This window comes from Aptenodytes patagonicus, chromosome 5, assembly GCF_965638725.1.
Source record: "Aptenodytes patagonicus chromosome 5, bAptPat1.pri.cur, whole genome shotgun sequence".
NCBI classification, from domain to species: Eukaryota; Metazoa; Chordata; class Aves; order Sphenisciformes; family Spheniscidae; genus Aptenodytes; species Aptenodytes patagonicus.
The window spans coordinates 39,208,718-39,230,113 of record NC_134953.1 but is presented as its reverse complement, the minus strand read 5'-3'; the positions used below and the strand labels follow the sequence as shown (position 1 = coordinate 39,230,113).

Below are 21,396 nucleotides of genomic sequence, written 5' to 3'. Positions count from 1 at the left end.
TGGTGATGTGCAGAGGGATAATGGAGATATAACAAATGCAGGAGCAAGGCAGAAAGCTACCAGTGCAGCTGTGCAGGAGTCACGCTTATCTCTCCAGCAGAGCCTGCGTGTCCATGCCAGCTTGAACCCAGCTGACTGGCAGCAGCATGGTGGTGCCAAATAACAGTGATCATTCAGGTTCAGGAGTGTTGGTCACGGTATGCTTCTTGGGAGCTTTGAACCTGGGATTGCTGGGGCTAGAAAGCACCTCCTGAAGCTATGTATTCCATCTCTGTGCTCCAAACCCAAAATTAGCCTAATCCCTTCCATGTTGCCTGAAGTGCTATTGCAGCATAGTAGATCTTGTTGGTATAAGCCTTTGAAGAGCAGATGAGATTACTTTCTTGGATATTTACGAGTGAAAGATTACCTTCAACTGAAACATTTAAGAACTGTTCGTAAACCTTCAAAAGGAAGATGTTTTGACAAGGAAGACCCTAGCAATAAAGGGGTCCAGGCAGCCCTGTGTGTCTGGCTGAGCTGTGATGCTGCTGGCCAGGGTGGGACTCACCTCTGCTGGCTTCAAATTCTCTGTGGATTGCAGGGAAGCATGTCAGCTGTGGTGCCTGTGGGGTTTTGGCAGACAACAGGCAGGAGAGCAGACACTGTTTTTCCTGGTCTGGAAAGCTGTGTCCTGAGCATTTGGTAAGAGGTTGGTTTTTGTGGGGTGGCAGGAGGATTTTGCCTGTCTTCTGTTTTGGAGGAGATCTGTGTTTTGGGTGAGACATGGGAAATCAGGCTTCTTGGTCTCCCACAGTGTATCTCAAAGAATGAAACGGGCTTTTGTCAAATTAAAACTTCTCTTCTCTCTGCAGGCATTAATGAAGAACCTTAGCCCCCAAATGTTAACTTTTGGAGAGTGGGGTTTATGTACAAACTGTGAAACTGTTTTGATATCTTAAGTGACAGCTGCTAAATAAATACCATGTACGCTTGTGCTTAGAAAACAACAATATGAAGTGTGTGCAGGAGAGGAGAAAAAATAATCCTGGCATTAGTGTTAAAAGCATGTTGGTGAATTGATATTTAGGTTTTCATCAAGTCCTGAAAATGGCTGTAGTTTTCATATAAATTACATGGTTCCATCTTCAGTGAGGAAGTGTTTTGAGCAATAAACAGAAGATAATGTTTATAGATGCTGAAATTGTGTGTTACCATCTTATCTATCTAAAGCTCCTTGAACTGGTAATTTGAAAAGCAGTAGCACCTGGTTGAGTGCGAGTCACTTTTTTTTGTCAGCTATCTTTAAAAACAGAAAACATCCAATGTTTAATTTCAACACATCTGATTCTCTTTTACTTCTTCCATGCAATATATATGCTTGGTGCATTTTAAAGTGTGCCCAGAAAATAGGTGGAAGAGTGCTCAGAAAACACCTACTTTGGAGACAAGGTGACTAATGGGAAATAATTTGTCAGTCTTAGCCACTAACTTTCTGCTGTAACTATTATTATCCTGGCTAGGTGAGCAGCTTAAATGGCCCTGTGAAGCCTGTCATGCCTTTAAGTGCCTGCAAATACTGCCAGTCAGTGACACAAAGCGGCCTATAAGGGAAGAAGATTGCCTTAGTGATACTTACAGGTGCTCTTGGAAAGTGGAATGAGATGGAAATTGAGCTTTGGCTGCCTGTCAGGGGGCAAAGCAGGAGCATGGGCATCTTGTATCTTGTTGGTTTGAAAATCTGTCTTGAGGACTGTTACCATCGTGGACTTGCTTCCAGACAAAGCTACTGCTAGGATGGTTGTTCCTTATGAGTACTGTACATCATGACAATCATGGTGAATGGTTTTTTTAATACATAATGAACAGTAGAAGAGTAAAACACTTAATGCTACAGTAAAGTCAAACCAGCCATAACCTTGTTCCTAAATATTTTAAAAGCTGGTAGTAAAAAAAAAAAGGTCTGATTCTAAACCCAGGAGTTAAAGACAGAGACTGCTACCTGCTGGCTGGTTTATTTCTGTACTTTACATCTGTTTGATACTTCTGACTCATAAAATAATCTAGATTATAGATTAGCAGGGAAATGCCAGGGCTGCTTTCTCCCTTAGTCATGACTCGGGTGTGCCCTCCACCAGGGCTGGAGCATCCTGCCTTCGTCTCAGGGAGCTTCTTCCTTTGCGTAGTGACGTAGCCCCAAGTGCTCCTTGGAAATCACCTTCAGGTAGTGACGTAGCCTGCTGTAATCATACTAGCTAGGTAGGTTAATGCTTGAACTGAATTATGGATTACTTTCTACAGTCCTACTGGCCCCAAGGTTTTCCATGAGTGGTATTTGTTGATAGGTTTGTGTGGCGAAGCAATCGCCTTCTGGTCCTGTGAATTAATATGGTCCTGCATAAGCAGTCCAAGACATGAGCAGGGCAGGGGATGCTCTGAATGCTCAAGATGCTGGTCCTAATTTTAGTGAGTAACTTCTTGTTAATGTGTCTGCTATTTTATGGTGAGAAAATACTGTGGAATATAAGTGATATGGAGTAATGAGGTATCTAAGTCCCTGTTGTATTTATTTTTAAACCGCTAATCTACTGCGAGGTATCGTATGCCTGATTCATTTTTATGGATTACATAGGGGAAAGTTTGATTTATTGTCAGTAAAGCATCAACTGAATTCTAGACTGCATTTTGCTGGCTTGGGGAAAATAAAAGCCAATTCATTAGCTCCTGTAGAGTGCTTTCTCTAAAGCAAATAAAGTTCAGTAAAACTTTATGCTGTAGCTTTCCCCAGTAGGCAAGCTGTGCTTAAGGTGTGACAGTCTTGCTGAGCTTGGAAGTGTCTGTCAGAATAAGCCAAAGAATGGCATTAAACTTGGAAGCTGCTTTAAAAAAAAAAAAAAAAATTTTTTATATGCTATCTGGAAAGTCCAAGCGCCAACAGAAGCGTGGGCAGTGATATCTGCTCCCTGCAGTCCTGTGGTGTTGTTTCCTCCCACTCCTCCGGTACCCAAGAAGTAGCTTGTCTCCAAGGCTGGATGAGCAGGGACGGTTGCTTTGTACCTGGCGCTTGCTTGGTACCCCAGCCCCAAACCAGCTGAAAATACTACCCCTCAGTCACCCGTGGGAAAGGTAAGTGTTTGCAAAAAAAAACATTTTAGATGTAGCTCTTTGAAGACAGCATGGGCGTTTGCTGAAAAAGGTGTATGAAGCCATGACACTTCACAGGAGCCGTAACCGTGCCTGATACTTGCAGGACGTTGCTGCCGCGTTCTCTGTAGTCCTATGTAGCTGTTGGCCTACATAAACGTTTCCAAGTGCTTGGACCTGCTTGGTGATGGCCTGCCAAGTGCTTCTCCCTTTCCTAGCCTCTGAGTTCCCTCCATTTCCCCAAGTTTCTCTGTTTCCATTCTGCATTGATTGTTTTCCTGGGGGAAGCAAGTACTTTGGGGCATCCTGGACTAAAAAGGAGCTGTGGCACACTAAGCCAGTACCAGGGTTTTTCTGAGCCTTTGTAGTAAGGATTAAAAGAAGTAAAAAAAGGCTTCATATCTCATCACAGCACATGAAGACAGGTTATGCCCAAACCAGTCTTGCTCTTCAATCCCAGTGTTAACCTCCCTGGTTAACCCAAACTCCTGCTGCATGAAAGATGCCTTTCAAGATCCACCACGCTCTGCAGCAGCTCAGATATCTGAAGTCTTGGAAACGCCCTGGAAGATTGGTTGGGTTTTTTTGGTAGGTTTTTTTTGTTCAGTGTTTTTTTGTCTGCAAGAAACCACAAACATGCTGTCAAAGCTCAGCCAAAAGCAGCAGCTGTGCCCCTGCAGCCTCTGCATGCAGGACAGTGTTGGAGGAAAGGAGCTGTGAAGGACAGAGCCGATATCTGGTGACTTGATCGGACCATATAGCTTGATTCTCCGTTTTTAAATGTTGGGGGTTTTTTATGTCTGTACTTCGTGAGCAGCTGAGTACCAGCTGGGTTCTGGATTGTTGCAATGCTTGAGTGATCATTTGTTATTTTGAGTTAAGTTTGTAAAATACGGACCTGATCTTCTGCAGAACCAGCAGTCATGAGCTGTGACAAGTGCTCACCTGGTCTGTTGGGGAGGGGTATGACTCCCTAGGCTTGTACAGATCCGTAAACTTGCGCAAAGTGTTCGACTGGGATATTTAAGACCCAGAAGGAAACTAGAGATGCTGAGCTTGCCTTCTGTTTTTTGATGGGGAGTTATTTCTGTGTTCTCCCCCAAATACACCTGCTGGAGAGGTCTTCAGGGAAAGGCTGTGAGTAAGAAGGGGAGGCAACTAGGTGGTTATCTCCCAGAACCAGGAGGGTGAATAGATCTGGGTTTTTTTTCTGTGAAAATGTCATTCCTAAGCAAGGATCAGGAACCTAACCAAGGAGGAGCAAGCGAGAGGTGCATTTGTGTGCATGCTTATGTGATAGTCATCAGAAGAAACAAATAATTAGGGCTTCCAGTGTAGATGATGGGTTGGTATGGCTGCTCTGTTGTGTTATGAATGCACATCTCGTAAAGAGACTGACTTGCCTGTTGAGGGAGGGGGAGATAGATGAGAGCAAAGTAGTTCCTTGGACAAAATAATTCTGGACTTTAACACAAACCTGAAAGTGTTGCCCCCTGAGAAATCTCAGGCAGCTCACCGTTTGCTTGCAGATTACATTTTAAATTCAGGGGAAAATATACAAAAATCAGAAGCTGGGTTACAGCTCTGGAGGGGAGAACTTGGTCCAGCTTTTTCTCCTCCCATCATGTAGCATGTTGCATGCATGGTTAGCAGGCTCTTCTTCAGTCTTGTTAATTAGCCCTTTTGCTCATCTACTTGCAAGAAAGAGAGTCCATGTTATATTTCAAGCAATGGGAAAGGAAAAGCAGATGATGAGTAAATGTTACCCAAATAATGTGAAAAATCTGGCAAGAATATAAAGACTGGAAAGAGTTGAAAAGGTTTTTCCATCAATGGAAAACTGCTGGCATCCCAGAGGAAATCATGATGATTTCTATTTGATCTCAACTGTGTTCTTGGCATAATATAATTGTTCTCCTGGAAGCTCATTTGTTAAATATTTTTAAAAACTGCAATCTATAATCTGCTGCACGTGGCTCTTTTTTTTTTTTTTTACAGGATAACATGAAGAGCTTAGTAATTGTTTAGATATTTATCAAGTGTGGTAATTAGCTAGCTTTGAGTGAATCTGTGGTATGTATGTTTTTGTTAGTAGAAATACAATAAGCATTTGACTTTAGATTTGATTAGAGCTGAACAAGAGTAACAGCAGGTTATTCTGGTTTTTTTCCTTTATATAAATAATTCCTTATCCATTAAAACATCCTCCCCAGCCCAAAAAGAAAGAAGTAAATGCAGAGAATATAGTTCTCCTGTTCAACACCCTCTTTTCCCCATTGTGGCAGGCAGTGAGTGTCAGTAATTTTGATTTATTTTGAAAGATTTTTATTTTTAGAGTGCTGTGAAAGTACCATCAAATGAATAAGAGTGGAGCCTTTATTCTTAGTATTGGTGAGTAAGTGGTGTCAGTCTAATCTGAAATAACACTTATAGTGATGCTACTTGCTTGGCTACTCCATGGCAGTGCTCCTGTTTCTTTTGGTCCCCTGATGGTACTTTAGGTGGTATCAGAATTTGTAGGAGTAATACATAGTGGTACTTAAAGTTTACAAGCAAGCTGGCTATGGCGAGCACATTAGGAAATCGTTGCAGGTCACCATTGGTGCTGCGGCTGGTGCAGAACCCTTGGCTGCTTGAGCAAAAGGGGCTTAGATAATCCAGGTGTCTGGTGAAAGGTGAGGTGTTGTATAATGTTTCATGCAAGTAAAAGGCGTATTCTGGGGCAGGTCGTGATGAAAGCTCTGGGTTGGTTTGAGCAGAAACAAGCACTGAAGCCCAGCTGCTCTGGGTGGTCAGTATGCAATCTGGAGTAGCTGTGGTGCATGTCCTGCTGACTTCGGTCCCGGGGAGGCTTCGTGAAGCAGCCAGGTATTCTCCTGAAATGATTTCTGGATTTCACTGCCATCACTCTGGAAGGAAATCCTTTAATTCATTTCTGGGAGAATGGTATTTCAGACCCTGCTTTTCCGTGAAAAGTGGAAAAACTCTTTTTTTCTGTTAAACACGCCTATTAGCTTGTGTTCCTGCAGCTCGTCAGCAATAGCCCAGCCAGGGGATATTTGTTTTATGAGTGTATCACTTACAGACAATCCTGCGGTATCTTTAACTTAGCACACTGCCTTTTGAGTAACAGAGATGTAATAACTAACATTCTTTCCTTTCCTTGTTCAGATGTGATTGTCCTCATTCGTGCAGTGTTTCCATTAGCTCTCCAGCCTACACAGATGCTGAATTCCTGTTGTAACGTCCTGGAGGAAAAGCCTTTTGGGTTTTTTATGTAATGTAAAGAAAGAAGAACACAGGCATCAGGCAACAGTCCCTCTTTTTTCTTGGTTTCCTTTTGTCAACTTGTAAGGTTAAAGACTTGTGGAAAAACATGTAGCTTAGTCCATAAAAAAGAAAATAAACTGTATTGGAAAAAGGAAAATGTATCGAGTAAAACTGTATGCCTTGAATATATAAATGCTCTTTTTCAGCTTTTGAATTGGCTTATTCTGTTGGGAGCTACGGTAAGGGGAATTTTATAGAGGGACTTAAGCGTGCAGCTAAGTTAATGCAGCAGAGCAGAGGGGATATCGTTGTGCATGGCTGGGAGAAAGGGTGAGCATGAAACACTGATGTGAACCAATATGCTCGTGCCTGCAATAGGTAACGCTGTCTTCCAGGGCGTGCTGATACAGTGACGTGAAAAAAGGCAGCAGCAGAAGCGACAAATTTTTGTGCTGCATTTTCATATAAATGTCTTTCCCCGATCTCCGAGACATGCATAAACCAAGGTTATATATTTGCTTCTTGTCAGATGTGATTGTGTTGAAGGAGGCTGGCATGATATAGGTAACAATAACTACATTTCTGTAACAGCTACAGTGCTGTAAGCAGTTTCTTCAGCAGATAATGAAATGCTCGGAGCTCTTAAGCTTGAGGACAGACCTGGCAGCTTCTACACCTGGCATGAGGGTTTGGATGCAGTTACAGAAAAGCTATGTGTATGTCAAAGTCCATTGCTCTGTCCTGTGCAGGAATAGTCTCAGGTTGCCCAGATGTTTTGTTTTCCTGTGCCTTTTCGTTACATGCCATAGCAATTGAGGAAACACATGGAAACAAACATCTCTGTGCTTAGGTGAATGGGGCTGGACCAAACCCCAGTCTGGAGGCAAATTACCCTGTATTCAGAACTCCTGATTTCACCAGTGTGTTTTTCTTTTGTTGACTCCATCACTATTGTAATCTATTGCTGTTAACTCTTGTTCTTTTTAGTCCCCTCCAGTCATACCCCACTTCACCTCCCCTTTTCCCCACCTCATGTTACATCTGTGGAGAGCACAAAGTTTATATTACTACCTTTTTCCTTTAGCATAGGTACTGGTATTCTGCCTTTTTAGGTGTCATTTGATTGTTTTTAAAAACTTTTCTGTATGTACATACAGACTCATATATATATAAAAAATTATTCTTTATCTATGTTATACAGATATATATTTATTATTTATATTTAGAAATATATGTACTATTTCTTTTTTATATGTATCTAAAAGAAAACAGTTGTTAGTTCATCTTTTCTTGCTGTTCATCTGCATGAGCATCCATTCATTTTTGGGTCGTCTTTGAAACCTGTTCGCTTTCCCAGTAGCAGTGTCCGGCTGGGAGGGGTTGCCATTAAGACATACTTTCATTTGCTATTTTTAACCTGTGTCCTTTTTTAGCTTTCCATGAGTACGTGTGTAATGTCGGGCTGTCAGAGATATGTCTTGTAGCACTATTTCCTGGCATGGGAACAGGAGGTGTGCTTGAGAAATTACTTTTATCACAATACATTGACATAAAGCTAAGCTCAGCTTAGCGGTCAGCATCCAGATGGATGGTCGGGGTGAACTCCGACCAGATAATGTCTCTGGTAAAATAAGCACATTTATTAAATGAATCCTGCCTCTAAATGTGACAATACTTACTGTACTGCGTTTATACTCACAACTTTGAGGAGGACAAAATTCTTCAGAAGATGATTGAAGTCTGAAAATGTGTATGAATATGCAATTTTCACTCTATTGTCAGGCATGCAAAATATTGAGAAGGTTCTTTCTGGCTTGAATATTCACAAATCCAGAAGGCCCTCTGACAATTGCTGTGACCTTTGAAATTGGGTGATGGAAGAGTTTTAGCTGCTTTGGTTCAGAAGGGTCGAAGGGGTCACCCTGGAGCAATGAATAACTCCATTTTCTGCACCATAACCATTAAGAACCTTTCCAGTACACGGGAAGGGTTTTATTATCCTCCTTCACAAGCAGGTGACGCAGCAGGCGTGGGAGAGGTTTATTTTGGTTTTTTCCATCTTTTTTCTAATTTAAATTGAAATGAGGGTATGATAATTATCATAAACAGTAGCAGAAAATGCATGGGACGTAGCTCTGCTGAGGGGTTTTATTCATCACAGAACTGAAAATTGGCCCGTGCTCTCCTGAGTTACTGGAAGTGCTCGGTTTGAGTTCTGCTTATTGTCCGCTCAGGGTGCATCTTCCCGACCTTGGATTGCAAAGCTCACATAATTAATCTTCCTGAATATTTTTGTCATCTTGCTTATATGTGCATTCGTCAGTGTACGTATGGCCTGCCGGGCATTGTGGATTAGATTGAGAGCTCTGTGCCTTAACTCTACAAATGCTGGGATTTTTATCTTCCCCCCCTCTTCAGGATAGAAAAAACATTTTGTGATGGTATGAGATTGAATTTACTGGTATAAAAAAATCCCTCTCCCTGGCTTTGTCCAAAATACCCTTCAAGCTAAAGCACTTGCCTTCTTACAAATGCAGCTACAACTTATCTCCTTTAAAACCTATTTACTAGCAATTTTATACTAAAATTTGAACAAGTTTTGGATTTATTTGGGGATCTCCCAATTAATTATGGGAACAATTCTTTGTTTTTCCATTTGTGGGCCATTCAAAAGGTGTTATCAGAAACAAAATAAGAGTTTTATGAACATGCATGAACATGGGGCATCATGGGTGAAATGTTTGCTTGGCAGTAGTGCAGAAATCTTCTGCTTTGGGATGGATGTTTCAGGCTCTTGAGAGATGCTGGGAGCTGTGCTCCTATTGCCACTGCTAGAAGGAGGTTTTCTTCTCTGATGCCATGAGTTTGTTGTGTTTCATGATCAAAATACAAAGTACAAAATGCAGGAAGCCAAAAAAATTTTCCTTCTCTGTCCTTATACTTTCTACTGATGTTATTCAGACAGTGCATTTTACTTCGTAATCCCCTCTCAAACAGAAAACCCAAGAAATGCTAACTTTTACACTCTAAGAGCATTTTTCTTGAAGTATCTTTTTTTCTCTTTCAGACCTGGGCCTGGATCAGTTTATAGTGAAACGCTACGATGGGAAGGTGAGCACATAAGAGTATTAAGTGTGTCTTATTCAATGGCTTTTTTAACCTAGAGTCCTTTAGTTATTACCTGCATGTGGGTGTAAGTTAAATGAAGTATTTGAAGTATTCTCTTCTGAGCTTTTTGTTGTTTAGTAGCATTGCAGTACCTTTTACATAATGACAGTGAATGAGAAATTTTTTTTTAAAGGGGTTTTAATGTTTACAGGCAAAATATTACCTCTTCCTATATACTAGTAGGCCAGGAAATTATAGGTTGTAATCACGTTTCCTTGCTGCTTCTTTATGACTCCGAGAGCTCGATGAGCTATGCCGTTTTGGGGAAAACCTACTTGACCTTTCCCTTCCAGACTCATCTCCAGATTCCTGAAGGAAGGAGACGCTCTTGTGTTTATCTGCATCCCGAGCATGTATTTCCCCCCTATCAAACACCCTTACTCCGTTCCCCTTTTGAACCCTAGGTCCTTCCTACAGCGATACACGACTGTTCTGGATGTTTGTGCTGTCACGATACGTGTTGGTAAAATGTTGAGCATCCTCTGATCTAGTTTTGTCTGCCTGTGTAAGTGGAGCCGTGCAGCATCTTACCTGTTGTTATGCAAATCAGCAACCCAATTAACCACACCGTAAATCCCACTGGTATGGAGGAGTATGGTAAAGGCAGCTCTGGCCCTAGGACTAGCAGCTCATATCGACTTCTTGATGCAGATAACTGCAGATTGGTTCATTTTCCATCATATCACCATGGACACATGGTACTCCAGCTTTTAGCAATATTTTCATTTCACCTGCATCATCTGAAAGTAAAGCTTCTGTTTTTTTCCAAAGGGAGGTCAGCATCTGATCCCTTCATTGCTGAGTGATGTACCTGACACAGTGTCAGGCATTTCCAGAAAGCCTTGACACTGAAAAAAATGTATTTAAAGCTTTATATAAACACAGTGTGGGCTGTACATGTGCAGTTCGCTGTCTTGTTTTGTGTTTAGTAGGGAAAGGTAAAGACAGAAGGTGATCAAATACCTGGCGTCCCTGTCATTGGTGGCATACAAGTGTTCTGGTTACCCAGGCAGCGAAGCGAGATTTTGCTTGAAAACAGACAATTGGAAGGTAGTATTTTGCAGTTAGTTTTGATGCATAAAACTACGAAGTGTGTTGTGAACACTTGTTTTCTTCTCCCCCTGCCACAAACCCAACGTCTGCTTTTCATGATTAAAAAAAAAAACCCCACAAACAAAAAAGTACATATATTCTTTGCAGAATATCAAATGTTTCTCCCTCTGATTTATGACAGTCTATTTTGCATCCGCTCACTTTCATCATTTTATCTTGTCAAGCTATCACACTCATCCCTTAGGCTTTACATAAACAAGATTTGTTTGTAGGGAAGAAATGCTGAATCCACACTACTTCTGCTAATCATTCCTCTGTTCCTGAGCACTCCGCAGTCGGTTCCTATCACATTGGATAAAAGATTCAAAGGCAATCCCTTTGCTGAACTCAACTTTCTGTTCCTCTGCCCCTCAGCACTGAGGACTTGAATTGCACTGCATTTGGATGTGATGGACACGGTCACCACACAGGGGTGTTGAAAACCCATAGTTGGTGTTTGAGGTACCATGCTCGACCGTGCATCGTCATCCAGGCTCTTAGGATCTTGCCATTCAGCGTGGAGAAGGGTGGAGAAGAGATAGCCTTTGCCTTATGTGCTAACCACCTTTCGCTCTGACCTGTAGCAGAGTGAAATTGCTTTTTATATAACTTCGAGATGTCGGTGCTGCACTTGGATGTCTACATGCTGTAGTCTGGATAGTCTGAAAGTGAGGGAGCAGATTTAGGGTACTGCAGTGGACTTTTCTTTATTGTTATCTTCTCCTGGGACCTATTTTTTCCACAGTCTAATAACACCCTAGAAGCAATTTGCTCTGAAAATGAAGAAATAGAGGTTCTTGTTTGCTAGGCTGTCTGCTTAAAGACACCTTGGGACTGGCTAAATCTGGCTGTGGCTGTTAGGGTACTGGTAATGTCCAGGTGAGAGGACAGTTCAAGGAGAGTATAAAATAAGTTGGCCTCGGCTCTCCCTTGGTAATGAAAGAAGCTGACAGTAGATTGATCTGTCTGATAGCATCTTGTTCTCCTTTTATTGCTTGCTTTGGGTTTCAGTTTAAAAAACAACACTGTTTTCACTCAGTCAAGCACCAGCTGAAGTGCTGCAGAGCTGACCTTACTCATTCGAGTTGCACTTGCGTAGTAGCACTGGAGGGATAAAACCCTCTTGCATGTCTTCCTCCTTGCCTGTTTCCAACTACGTATTCCTCTTGGGTTATCAAAGCATCCTCTACCTGGAGACGACTTTCTGGCGCTTTCCTTTTGTGCATTGGCGGAGCTGATGAGCTCAAGCAGAAGGGTAAGAGGTCCATCGTTCCCCGAAGCATCCTTACGAATGTCACGCAGAGGTAATAGGACTTGTGGTACAAATGTGCGCTCAAAAAGTAATAGGCCTGTTCACTGGAAATTTCCTCTTCATTTTTAAGGTGAAAGGAGTTTGTGAGCAGTCAGACACAAGCAAGCTGTGGTACTGAAAAGTACTGACAATCTGCAGGCTAGATCCTGGCTGAAGAGTAGAAAAGAGAATTAATTGTAGTTCCAAGCAAAGATGTATACCCAGGGTTGCGTGCAAGTAATAATTTAGGAAGAGATTCGGTTAAAAGAATAGAACCAGCTGTGCAGTCAGTTGCATTTTAATTACATATTATAGGACAATGTTTATCGGTGTGAATTTTGAGCATGTATGTTTGAGATTTAAATGCTGCAGCATTAGTAAGCAGCTGCTCTTTTCACAGAACCAATTTTATTTACATAAAACTACCATCAAAACAACTAATTGGCTGTCGTGCAGTGATCGGGACTGGTCTTGCCAACGGATTTTGTGATGTGCCTCTGTATTGTAACTGTGTCGGGTTTCTGAAGCATCTTGCTGTGCGTTTGATTGAATGCTATGGTGAGAAGACAATACCGGCTTTTTTTTCCTCTTCCTGCCCCTCCTTCTTCCTAGTGATAATTTATAGAGTTGATGGAGAGGGAGGTAAATGTTACTGCCTTATTAATGAGAAGAATGCTCCTGTAATTTGAGCCTAAATGCTTTTTCTTTACTCATTGCGAGACCAAAAACCCTGGAGACATTCATCCAGCAAAAACCATTGGTCAGATCTGTTTGCCAACATGAACTCATACTTTTCTTTGACCTGCTGCTGGGCTGAGTGTGTAGGGAGGCAACTCTGTCCCTGGCTCCATTTTTGTCTAAGCGTGGTGGTTTCTCCCCCAGGGAAGCAAGCTCTGGAAAGTAGAGGAAAAGAAGCATTGATTACTATTCATTCAGAGTAGAAAAAAAATATTAATCAGTCTGCAGATATTTCAAAGTGTTCATGTTCAGCCTGAACAAAAGGCTGATGTGAGAATAGACACAATCTAATGTGTAGCTCAGGGTGCTGCGGCGTGAAGTGTCCAGACCACAACTGTTCATTTGCTCTGTTTCCACTGTGTCTCTTTCCTCCTCTTGCATTTTGGCGGTGGGAAAGCAAATGCTTTTTTAACGCATCTGTAGGAGAAATATCTCATGTTGACCCTTCTCTCGTCCTACCATCTTGAAAAGCATGCTTCTGGTTAGGAGGAGTGAAGTCCTATTTAATTTAAGATGTGCTGTTCCCCTGCTGCGTAATGTTTGTTAGCGCTTAAGAAAGGGTGCTTTTCAGAGTGATGTGGAGATGTTCTTTGCACATCTGATTTTCCAACTGAGGCATTGTGCTGTTTCATCACTCACTGCTTGCATCTCGCTTAGCAAGATGATAGTGATGAATAAGCTCTCACTAAGTAAAAGTATCTTGGGACACCTAATGTCGCATGAGCGTCATTAATGTTACATAAGTTGTAATACAGATTTTGTTTAAAATTTTCTTTTTTCATGCCCTCGCTGTTTACTTGATGGTTTTTTTGGCTTATGCATTAATGATTGACAAGCTTAATCTCTCAAAGAAAAAAAGAAGCGATGCTGTTAGTGGTGTTCCTCTAAAGTGTGAGCTGCATATCCACCCTGTTTAGAGCAAAATCACTCCCTGTCACCTGGGTCCTTTGGTGTGGTCCCTGTCCTGGTGAGCCAGTGCAGGGGAGCTCTCAGGTGTCCCGCAGCTGAGCTTTCAGCACTGCAGCCTGATGTAAAGGTGGGAGCAGAGGCAGAAAATGGATGTGGTGGGTGCACAGCATAGATCCGTCTTTGTGCGGTTGGGTGTTCACACCGAAGGTAAGCTGCAGTGCTTTTAAGAGACCTCTAGCCTATTTAGGGAAAAAAACCAACCCTAGATGGCTTATTAGTTTAATACAGAATACACTTGACTTGCTCTTGTTGTTCTCCTGTGGGGAAAATTTCTTGCTACTGTTTAATACGAACAAAAGCCTTCGAGCTACCAGCAACAGCTTACCCTCCTGCTACCATTGCTGCAGTAAGTAATTATGGAGTCTTTCAATGCCCTCTAATTAAATTTATGAATTAAGTATTTCCTGCCAGCATTTATATTTACATCTCTAGATGTTTTGGGATGCCTGAGAGTAATGCAGAGCAATAGCAAAATGAAGGAAAAGGAAAATACTTCAGATGGTTTCTGTGCCTTTTCCTTGAGGGGCATTGTCCCTCTCTGGTTAGCAAGAAGTCAGTCCCTGCCAGAGGCAGTAGCGTTGCTTGTAGCCAAGAGGGTCTGCAGATGTTCAATTCCAGTCTTCATCACTTCACAAAAGGAAAGGCAGTTTGTACTTAAGCATGCCCACATGTTCTGGCTATTAACTTACATTACAAGTTCGTTTTTCTGTTTTATTCTGGCAATTTGTTCAAAACTACATGTGCTTTTGTGTTGGTTTCTTTGATGTCCTCCATTGAGCTTGAAATGTAGGAAGGGAAGAATCAGGTAAGGGCCAGGAAAACATCTGAAACTCACTTCCACTGTATAATGCAGGCTTGTATCATGGACCAGTACAATGATTAGCTTAAACTACACTTATCTGCCAAGGCTCTGTAACTGGAGGTGTGTGTCCATTAAAGAAGAGCTGCTGGGAGTCAGCTCAGGAGGAAGATTTCTTGCTAGATGATTTAAAGAGCATCTCAGGAACACAGGAGCCTGAAAAAATGTGCTCAGGAAGGCTTTAAACTAAAGGGGGGTAGATTGAGACTAGATCTAAGGAAGAAATTTTTTACGCTGAGGGTGGTGAAACACTGGCACAGGTTGCCCAGAGAGGTGGTGGATGCCCCATCCCTGGAAACATTCAAGGTCAGGTTGGACGGGGCTCTGAGCAACCTGATCTAGTTGAAGATGTCCCTGCCCACGGCAGTGGGGTTGGACTAGATGACCTTTAAAGGTCCCTTCCAACCCAAATTATTCTATGATTCTGTGATCCCCATGAAAAGGACTTGGAGGTAGATGGACCATCCTTAGTACAGGATTTTCTGGTGGATTGAAGGATCTTGCTGCCACGTTTGAAAGCGGGGGGGGGGGGGAAAGGGGCCTTTATTCATTAGCCTGAATTTCTGGGGTCCTTTGCTTTGTGTATGAGCTAGGGCTGGAGCATGGGACTTCCACCAGAGTGGCGTAAGCTGCCATAGACCCAAGCTTGCAGCAAGTGAGACAAGCTCAAAGTCCTGCTGTCTATTCAGGAGTCAAACATCAGATCAGAGCTCTGAGCTCCTGTGATCTTTAAGTGCCTCTGAAACCTTTGTTCAAAAGGATGCAGCTCTAAATGATACCTTAACAAAAACAAGTTACTGCAATTCAGTAAATAACAGTGTAAAGTGCATGTGCAGTTGATTTACTGAGCCCATTAACTGAGAAGGATACGCAGTACTTTCTCTAGCTTAGACACAATGAAAACAGGTGAGGAGTCTTCTAAATCCAACCGTATGACATCCTGCCAATGTCTGTTGTGAGAGCGTTTGACATAAATGAGTCCCCAGCGTCAGCAGTTTGAGCTGTTGAGTCTAGGTTATGGCTTGCTTGGAGATACCTTGAAGCATTCAGCTATCCTGGTCCATAATCCGTGTAGAACATCTCTGTCTAATTTCAGATTTCCTGCTTTAAATTCCTTCAGCTTCTGATCTTAGTGCAGGTAGTTTTTTACATAATAACGAGGAAGCATCTTCTTGCATAGATAATAAACTTACGCTCATCTATACAAAAGTTCCTCTGATGTCCCCAAAAGTGTCCTAATGAACTGGAGGTAGACAATTCTTGCCTGTGACCCTTTGTGGAAGCAAGCAGAGATGCAGTTTATTGCAGACAATCAGCAAATCTGAGCTGAGCTGACATGATTTTTCTCCTCTTGACATTCTTTGCTGACACCAGTGCCTGTGTTTGTGGGTTTCTTTGCTCACTAGCTTTCTCCTCCCAGCCAAACTTGGTCCTCCCATTTGCTGTGGTTAGCAGTTTTGAGTTACTTTTGTGTTCCTCACTGCTTTTTCCTGCGTGTGGTTCACTGGGACCTGTGCGGACACTGAACTTGCAATTTCTTCTCTTGGCTTGTTTTTAACAAAAACGAATTTCATCAAAAAAACACTTAGTTGCTTCTAGCACAGGTAAATGCATGGTGCACAAACATCCTGGTGGACACCTGGGTTGCTTTATGTCCACGTACAGAACACTCTTCATCCTCCCCTACCTCCTCTACCAAATGTTCGTGGCCTATTTCAGTTTTGACAGAGCTCTAGCTGCTGCTATCTTTTTGTACCGCTAATTATGTTGCTCGTCTTCACAGGGCTCATTTGGCAGATATTACTAAAATGTTCTGGTTGCTGTATGTCCTCTTTTATTCTCATTTCTAGGTACCTGGCGGGTGTTTCTTCCAGCTACTAATATCTCTGATACTTGTGTCTTTATTCTAATTATGGTTTGGTTTTTTGGTATAACCAAGCATTCCCTCATTTTCTTCCCTTTTCTAACCCTCTCCCCTTCCACCAGGATTTCTGGCAGGTACAAAGCAGACAGCATGTGCTTTGATTAGTTTGTGCTTCAGACCTCATAATATGCACTTCTCATGTAAAAGGGACAGTGTACGCTCACCCCTTCTCCCCACTCCTTTAATAATCCTGAATCCTCTCCTTGATCCTCAGCCTAAAGGATTTATTTCAGAATACTTAAATTTGGCTTAAGAGTACAGTCCTCAGGGTAACCATTAATACATGGCTTTATTAACGGGAACATCTTTGAGCAAAGCTCAAATGTCTATCTCCCTGTCCTACTATTGTCACGGTGTCTTTTGAAGCTTCTGACTTATTTGGCAGCTTGATGAGACTGCGATAGAGCTGGCTCTGTTGGAAAATGGCATTTTCCGCTCGAGGCCACAAAGTTAGTTTTGTTCTGTGAGAAAGGACAGGCATTTCTCTGGCCAAATGCTGTGGGGAAACATCATGTATTTGAATGTGTGTAAGTTTAGGGAAGGGGGTTTTTTTCAAACTTTCTTGAGTTTTTCAAGTTACAGAACTATGTAGGGTGAACTACATTAAAGAATATTTTAGGAAGAAGATATTTGGATGCTATAGTTCATAAGATGGTTTCTAGGAAAAGGAACTAGAAAGCAGAGGGAAGTTCATTTAGTATTAGTAAGTAAAGAGGGAAATGTACAGGGAAATGTTTGCCCTGTGGCTTTGTGATGTTAATGAAATCCATAGGGGAAGTTAGCAAAAAATAAGCAGCTTGGTGACAAAGTGCCCTTAGTAGGTGTATGCAGTCTTTTAATCAGGAAGTGGTTTATGGGATCATTTTTGGCTTTAATTTCTTTGATAGTTTTGCTGGCTTTAGATTAACGCTTAATACTTAAGGGATACAAAATTGAGTTCTGAAAACTGTCCTGGGGTAATGTGGAGTTGGTAGGCAGAAGGGGAGAGGGAAGGAGGATGGATTGAGCAGGATGGGAGGGAATGTTTTAGGAGATGCTTGATGTCACTGACTACAGAAGCAGGGCAGGTCTAGATGGGAGAAGCAGGTGAAGAAGAAAGGAGGAGTGAGAGAGTGGAAGGGAATGGCAAGATTTTTTAGTTGTATCTTAATTCAGTTCCTTAAAACATCTGTGAGTGTGATGACAATCTCTAATTGTGAGTGTGATGACAGTCTCTAATTACGTGATTACATGTGGTTTTTCCCCAAACCCCTTTCTCATTTGGTGAGTGATTAGCACTGAGTGTGTGGCCCCAACCTCATTGTCAGAGCCAATGTTTAATACTTGCTTTCTATACAGAATTGTTTTTTTCCGCATGTACTTTCACACTGGAACTTTTATCGGAGAAAACGAGCAGCGTGCATTATCAACATTAGTTCATCTTGGTAATGCAGGCTGAGATGAGGGAAAGCAGTATCCTGACTTCCATCTGGAGACCTAAACAGCCATTTAAATTCAAAGGTGTCAAAAGTCAACTCATTTTAGAAGCATGATTTGGGACATCAAGGACCTAATTTTAATCCTCCCCCGTCAAATTTCCATGACGAATGCCACTGTGGTCCTACAGACTGTGATTTCATTACCCTGCAGAGGACTGAGACAGCGCAGTGGAGGGAAGCAGAAGTGTAGACTGTCCCTTTTCCGAGGCATTTCCTATTTGCTTTTCCAGCAGGGGTTTTTCCCTTGCATGAGTGGGTCTGCTGCCTGCGAAGGGTCGGGAAAGTCTGTGTCATTTTTTTTCTTGGTCGCACAGAATGCTGGCCTTGCGTTTCAGGTGCCGTTTGTTTTAAAAGTGATGAATATTTACAGCCTTGCTGGAAGGAGGGAATGCAGATTTCTCTTTCCAGTCTCAGGAGACCACCTGTAGTAGTAATTGCTGTCTAATTTTTGATTCTCTGTACGTGTCCGAATTCAAATTCAGAGGGAGAGATTATGCAGAACAACTTCATCCATGTCCAGCTCTGTATTTTTGTCCCCCTGTGTATATATACAGATAAAATAACCCCCAACTCTAAGGTTTTAAACTGTTTATTAAACTATACTCTTGAAAGGTCATAAGCTGCAGTATTTATCTGCCAACAGTAGATTTTAAGCATTTTCCTATGCTAACACTCACCCACCATGATTTGTCATGCAGAATCTGTTTGCATTTGCCTGTGTTAGTATGTAGACTTCATAGTAAATTATCTAGAGCCACTAGGAATGATACTGTAAACTTTTCCACTGTAAAAAGAGGTTTACGAGTTTCAGAAAGTCCTTGTGCTATTTCTATCGCAACCTTAAACACTTTTTTCTTATTTAGTGATACATAAAAAAGTGGTATAAAAAATCCCAGGCAGTGCATCTAAAATAACATATTTTGCATCCACATTATAAAGCTAGCTTTAAAAAACCTAAATTCCTCTATTCTCCCCCAAGTCCTTTTTTGTCCTTGTTTCACAGTGTGGAAGGACCTCCCCTGCCTCTTTTTCCCTAACAGGCTTTTGAACATCTGGGCTGAAAGGCTCCATTTTTAAATCTGATTTTGAAAGGCTTTTTATTTCTGTATTTCAGTTTTCTTAATGTAGGTGCCAACATGAGTTGTCGTGAAATCTCTAAATATGTGGCTTTGGTTCTTTGTATCTTCAAAAAAAATGAGCAAAAATTAAAAATCTCCCTCATTTCAGAGCCTGCAGTTCAGCATTTTGGTGCAGAGTTCAAAGCATTAATATTTTTAGTTACCGTAGCAGGCTTCATTGCCTGCAGTTTTCACTGGCATTTCTTAAGGGTTTTCCCTTACCTGTCTTGTGTGATAGACTAATACAGAGCATCTGCTGCAAATGCATTAGTCAGCGAGTGTCTCAGTATATATTTCCCCAGATTTTAAACAGTCCTGCTCAGGAAGGAGCTGTAGTAGTCCGTGCCAGCACGATGCTGGCCTGCAGGCTCTGCTGGACCAGGCAAATAGGAGCCGCGTCGCTGCACGTTTAAATGTTGCGTAGTGCTAATAAGATGGCAGATGCCAGCTAATACTTTCAAAGATGTCAAACAAAACGTGTGGTAGTTGCTAAAGAGTGTTTAAAATGCATTAATTAAATGGATTGTCCAATAAATTTTACTAAAAGATTTGTTTTCCCATCCTTAGAAGGATTCCTAATAGCTTTTTATTTATAGGGGTGCTGCCTACTGACTTAAGCCCAAGGTATCAAGCCATGTGGGAGCAGGACTAATAGCGCATCATGTCTATGCATACTGCTTAATGTTATGTGCACAAGTACTAATATGGGTTTTTTTTTCTCTTAGAGAGATTTCAGTTGTAAAGAGACACGTATGCCAAAATAGCAATAATATGGAGGGTCATCTTTACCTTATAAAGCCAGAAGACTCAGAAACAAAGAAAGAAATTGTCCATATTGGGCAAACGTGTAACACAGATTTTTTTGGAAATTCCTACTGTGGAAAAGAGACTATTACTTTTTAACACTGAACATACAGCATTTTAACTTCTCCTATATGTCTACAGCTACCATAAAAGAAATACGTTAATAGATGTCTTTTAAATGGTTTGCATAACTGAAGGTGGTCAGTTGGGACTGAAAGAGAATTGCTTTGCAGTAAGGTGACTTCACTGTTTGAAACATTCATGGTTTTGTAGTTGCTTACACAATACTGGTAACCTTAAAGTATTTCTTTTAAAAAGGAACAAACTGAGTATGATGACATTTGTCAATAAAAGATGGTTATGGTTCATCTAAAATTCCTTACTAATTTACAAAATTACTTTCTGGTTCTGGAGAAATACTCATTATCTTGCATGCACTTTGATATTTATTTTGTTGTCGTTCTGGAAGGCATAAGTCACTGTCGAGTGGTCACATAAGGCTGATAAATTCCTGAAGGTTTGGTGCATATAAGTACAAAGGTGATGTTGAAACATAAACAAGTTATGTGAATAAATGTGCCGAAAGTGTGTTTTCTCCTCCAGATTGAAACACAAACTGTTGACTTTTAAGTGACTTACCAAGAATGTGTTCTTCCCAAAGTGGCAAATTAAATGCTGCTCATTAAGTAGTCTCTAAAATGCAAAATGAAGTGGAGCTGTGAGGATTTAGCTGATAAGGCTTTTCTTAACGTGTTAGGAATGCAAACACCAGCTCGGCACCTTGTGTCCGTCTCTGCCTTTGCAGAGAAGGCATCCCTTAACTTGTAAAACTACATCTTTTTTTCAGATTTGCATAATTAAGTATTAACATGTTTCACTCTTCACTCAGCCCTGGGAAAACAATTTTAAAATCCAAAATAAAGGTGATATTTGGCGAGGAATGGAAGGAATCAGTGGGGTTTTTTTTTCCCCAAAATCCTTTGTACCTGGAAGCTGTACCATGTACTTGGCTTGAGGGAGGCTCCAACAGTAGATCAGTTTTGGGTTAGAATACATGAAGTTTGTGTTATATCTTTGGGTGCTTTGTTTGCCTCCAGCCAGCCTGTAACACGAGTCTGGGGAGTTGCTTGCATATGGCATGCAACTTGGTTTCCTACAGCACACGGGTTTGGGGGAGGTTGGTCGCTGTTACTGAGATGTTCAACCCATGTTCTGGTGCTGTTTGTTGGGCTTGGAGCCTGAGTTGGAAAGGGCAAACCAACCTTTGTATTTTGAAATGCAATTACTTTTTTTTTTTACCTGTTGTCAATGTCTGGTATTGTAAGATAATCTGCCTGAATGCCTGTAAAAAGTTTTATTCCACTGAGACTGGACTGGTGGCTTTTCCCTGAATTTACACAGCCATGCTTGTGCTGAAAGCAGTGGTACATTTGGATTTCTTTTGCTTTTTACATGTTAATTTGGATGTTTGCTTGTTTGTGTGCTTGTTTAATATGAATCTACTGCTTGATTAAAAAATACTTCATACTTGTAGACTGTTTCCCGTGGCTTGCTCACTCGTG

General features: G+C 41.5%; 1 protein-coding gene across 5 annotated transcripts in view; it reads left to right on the top strand.

Annotated features, from left to right (window-relative positions):
- Positions 1–21,396, top strand: part of MICU1 (mitochondrial calcium uptake 1) — a 112,548-nt gene that overhangs the window by 35,157 nt on the left and 55,995 nt on the right. For all 5 annotated transcript variants that reach the window (XM_076339439.1, XM_076339440.1, XM_076339436.1 and 2 more), the window contains one exon: positions 9,461–9,504. In XM_076339439.1, the coding sequence (XP_076195554.1) occupies positions 9,461–9,504 (44 nt within the window). The remainder of the gene's footprint in view (positions 1–9,460; positions 9,505–21,396) is intronic.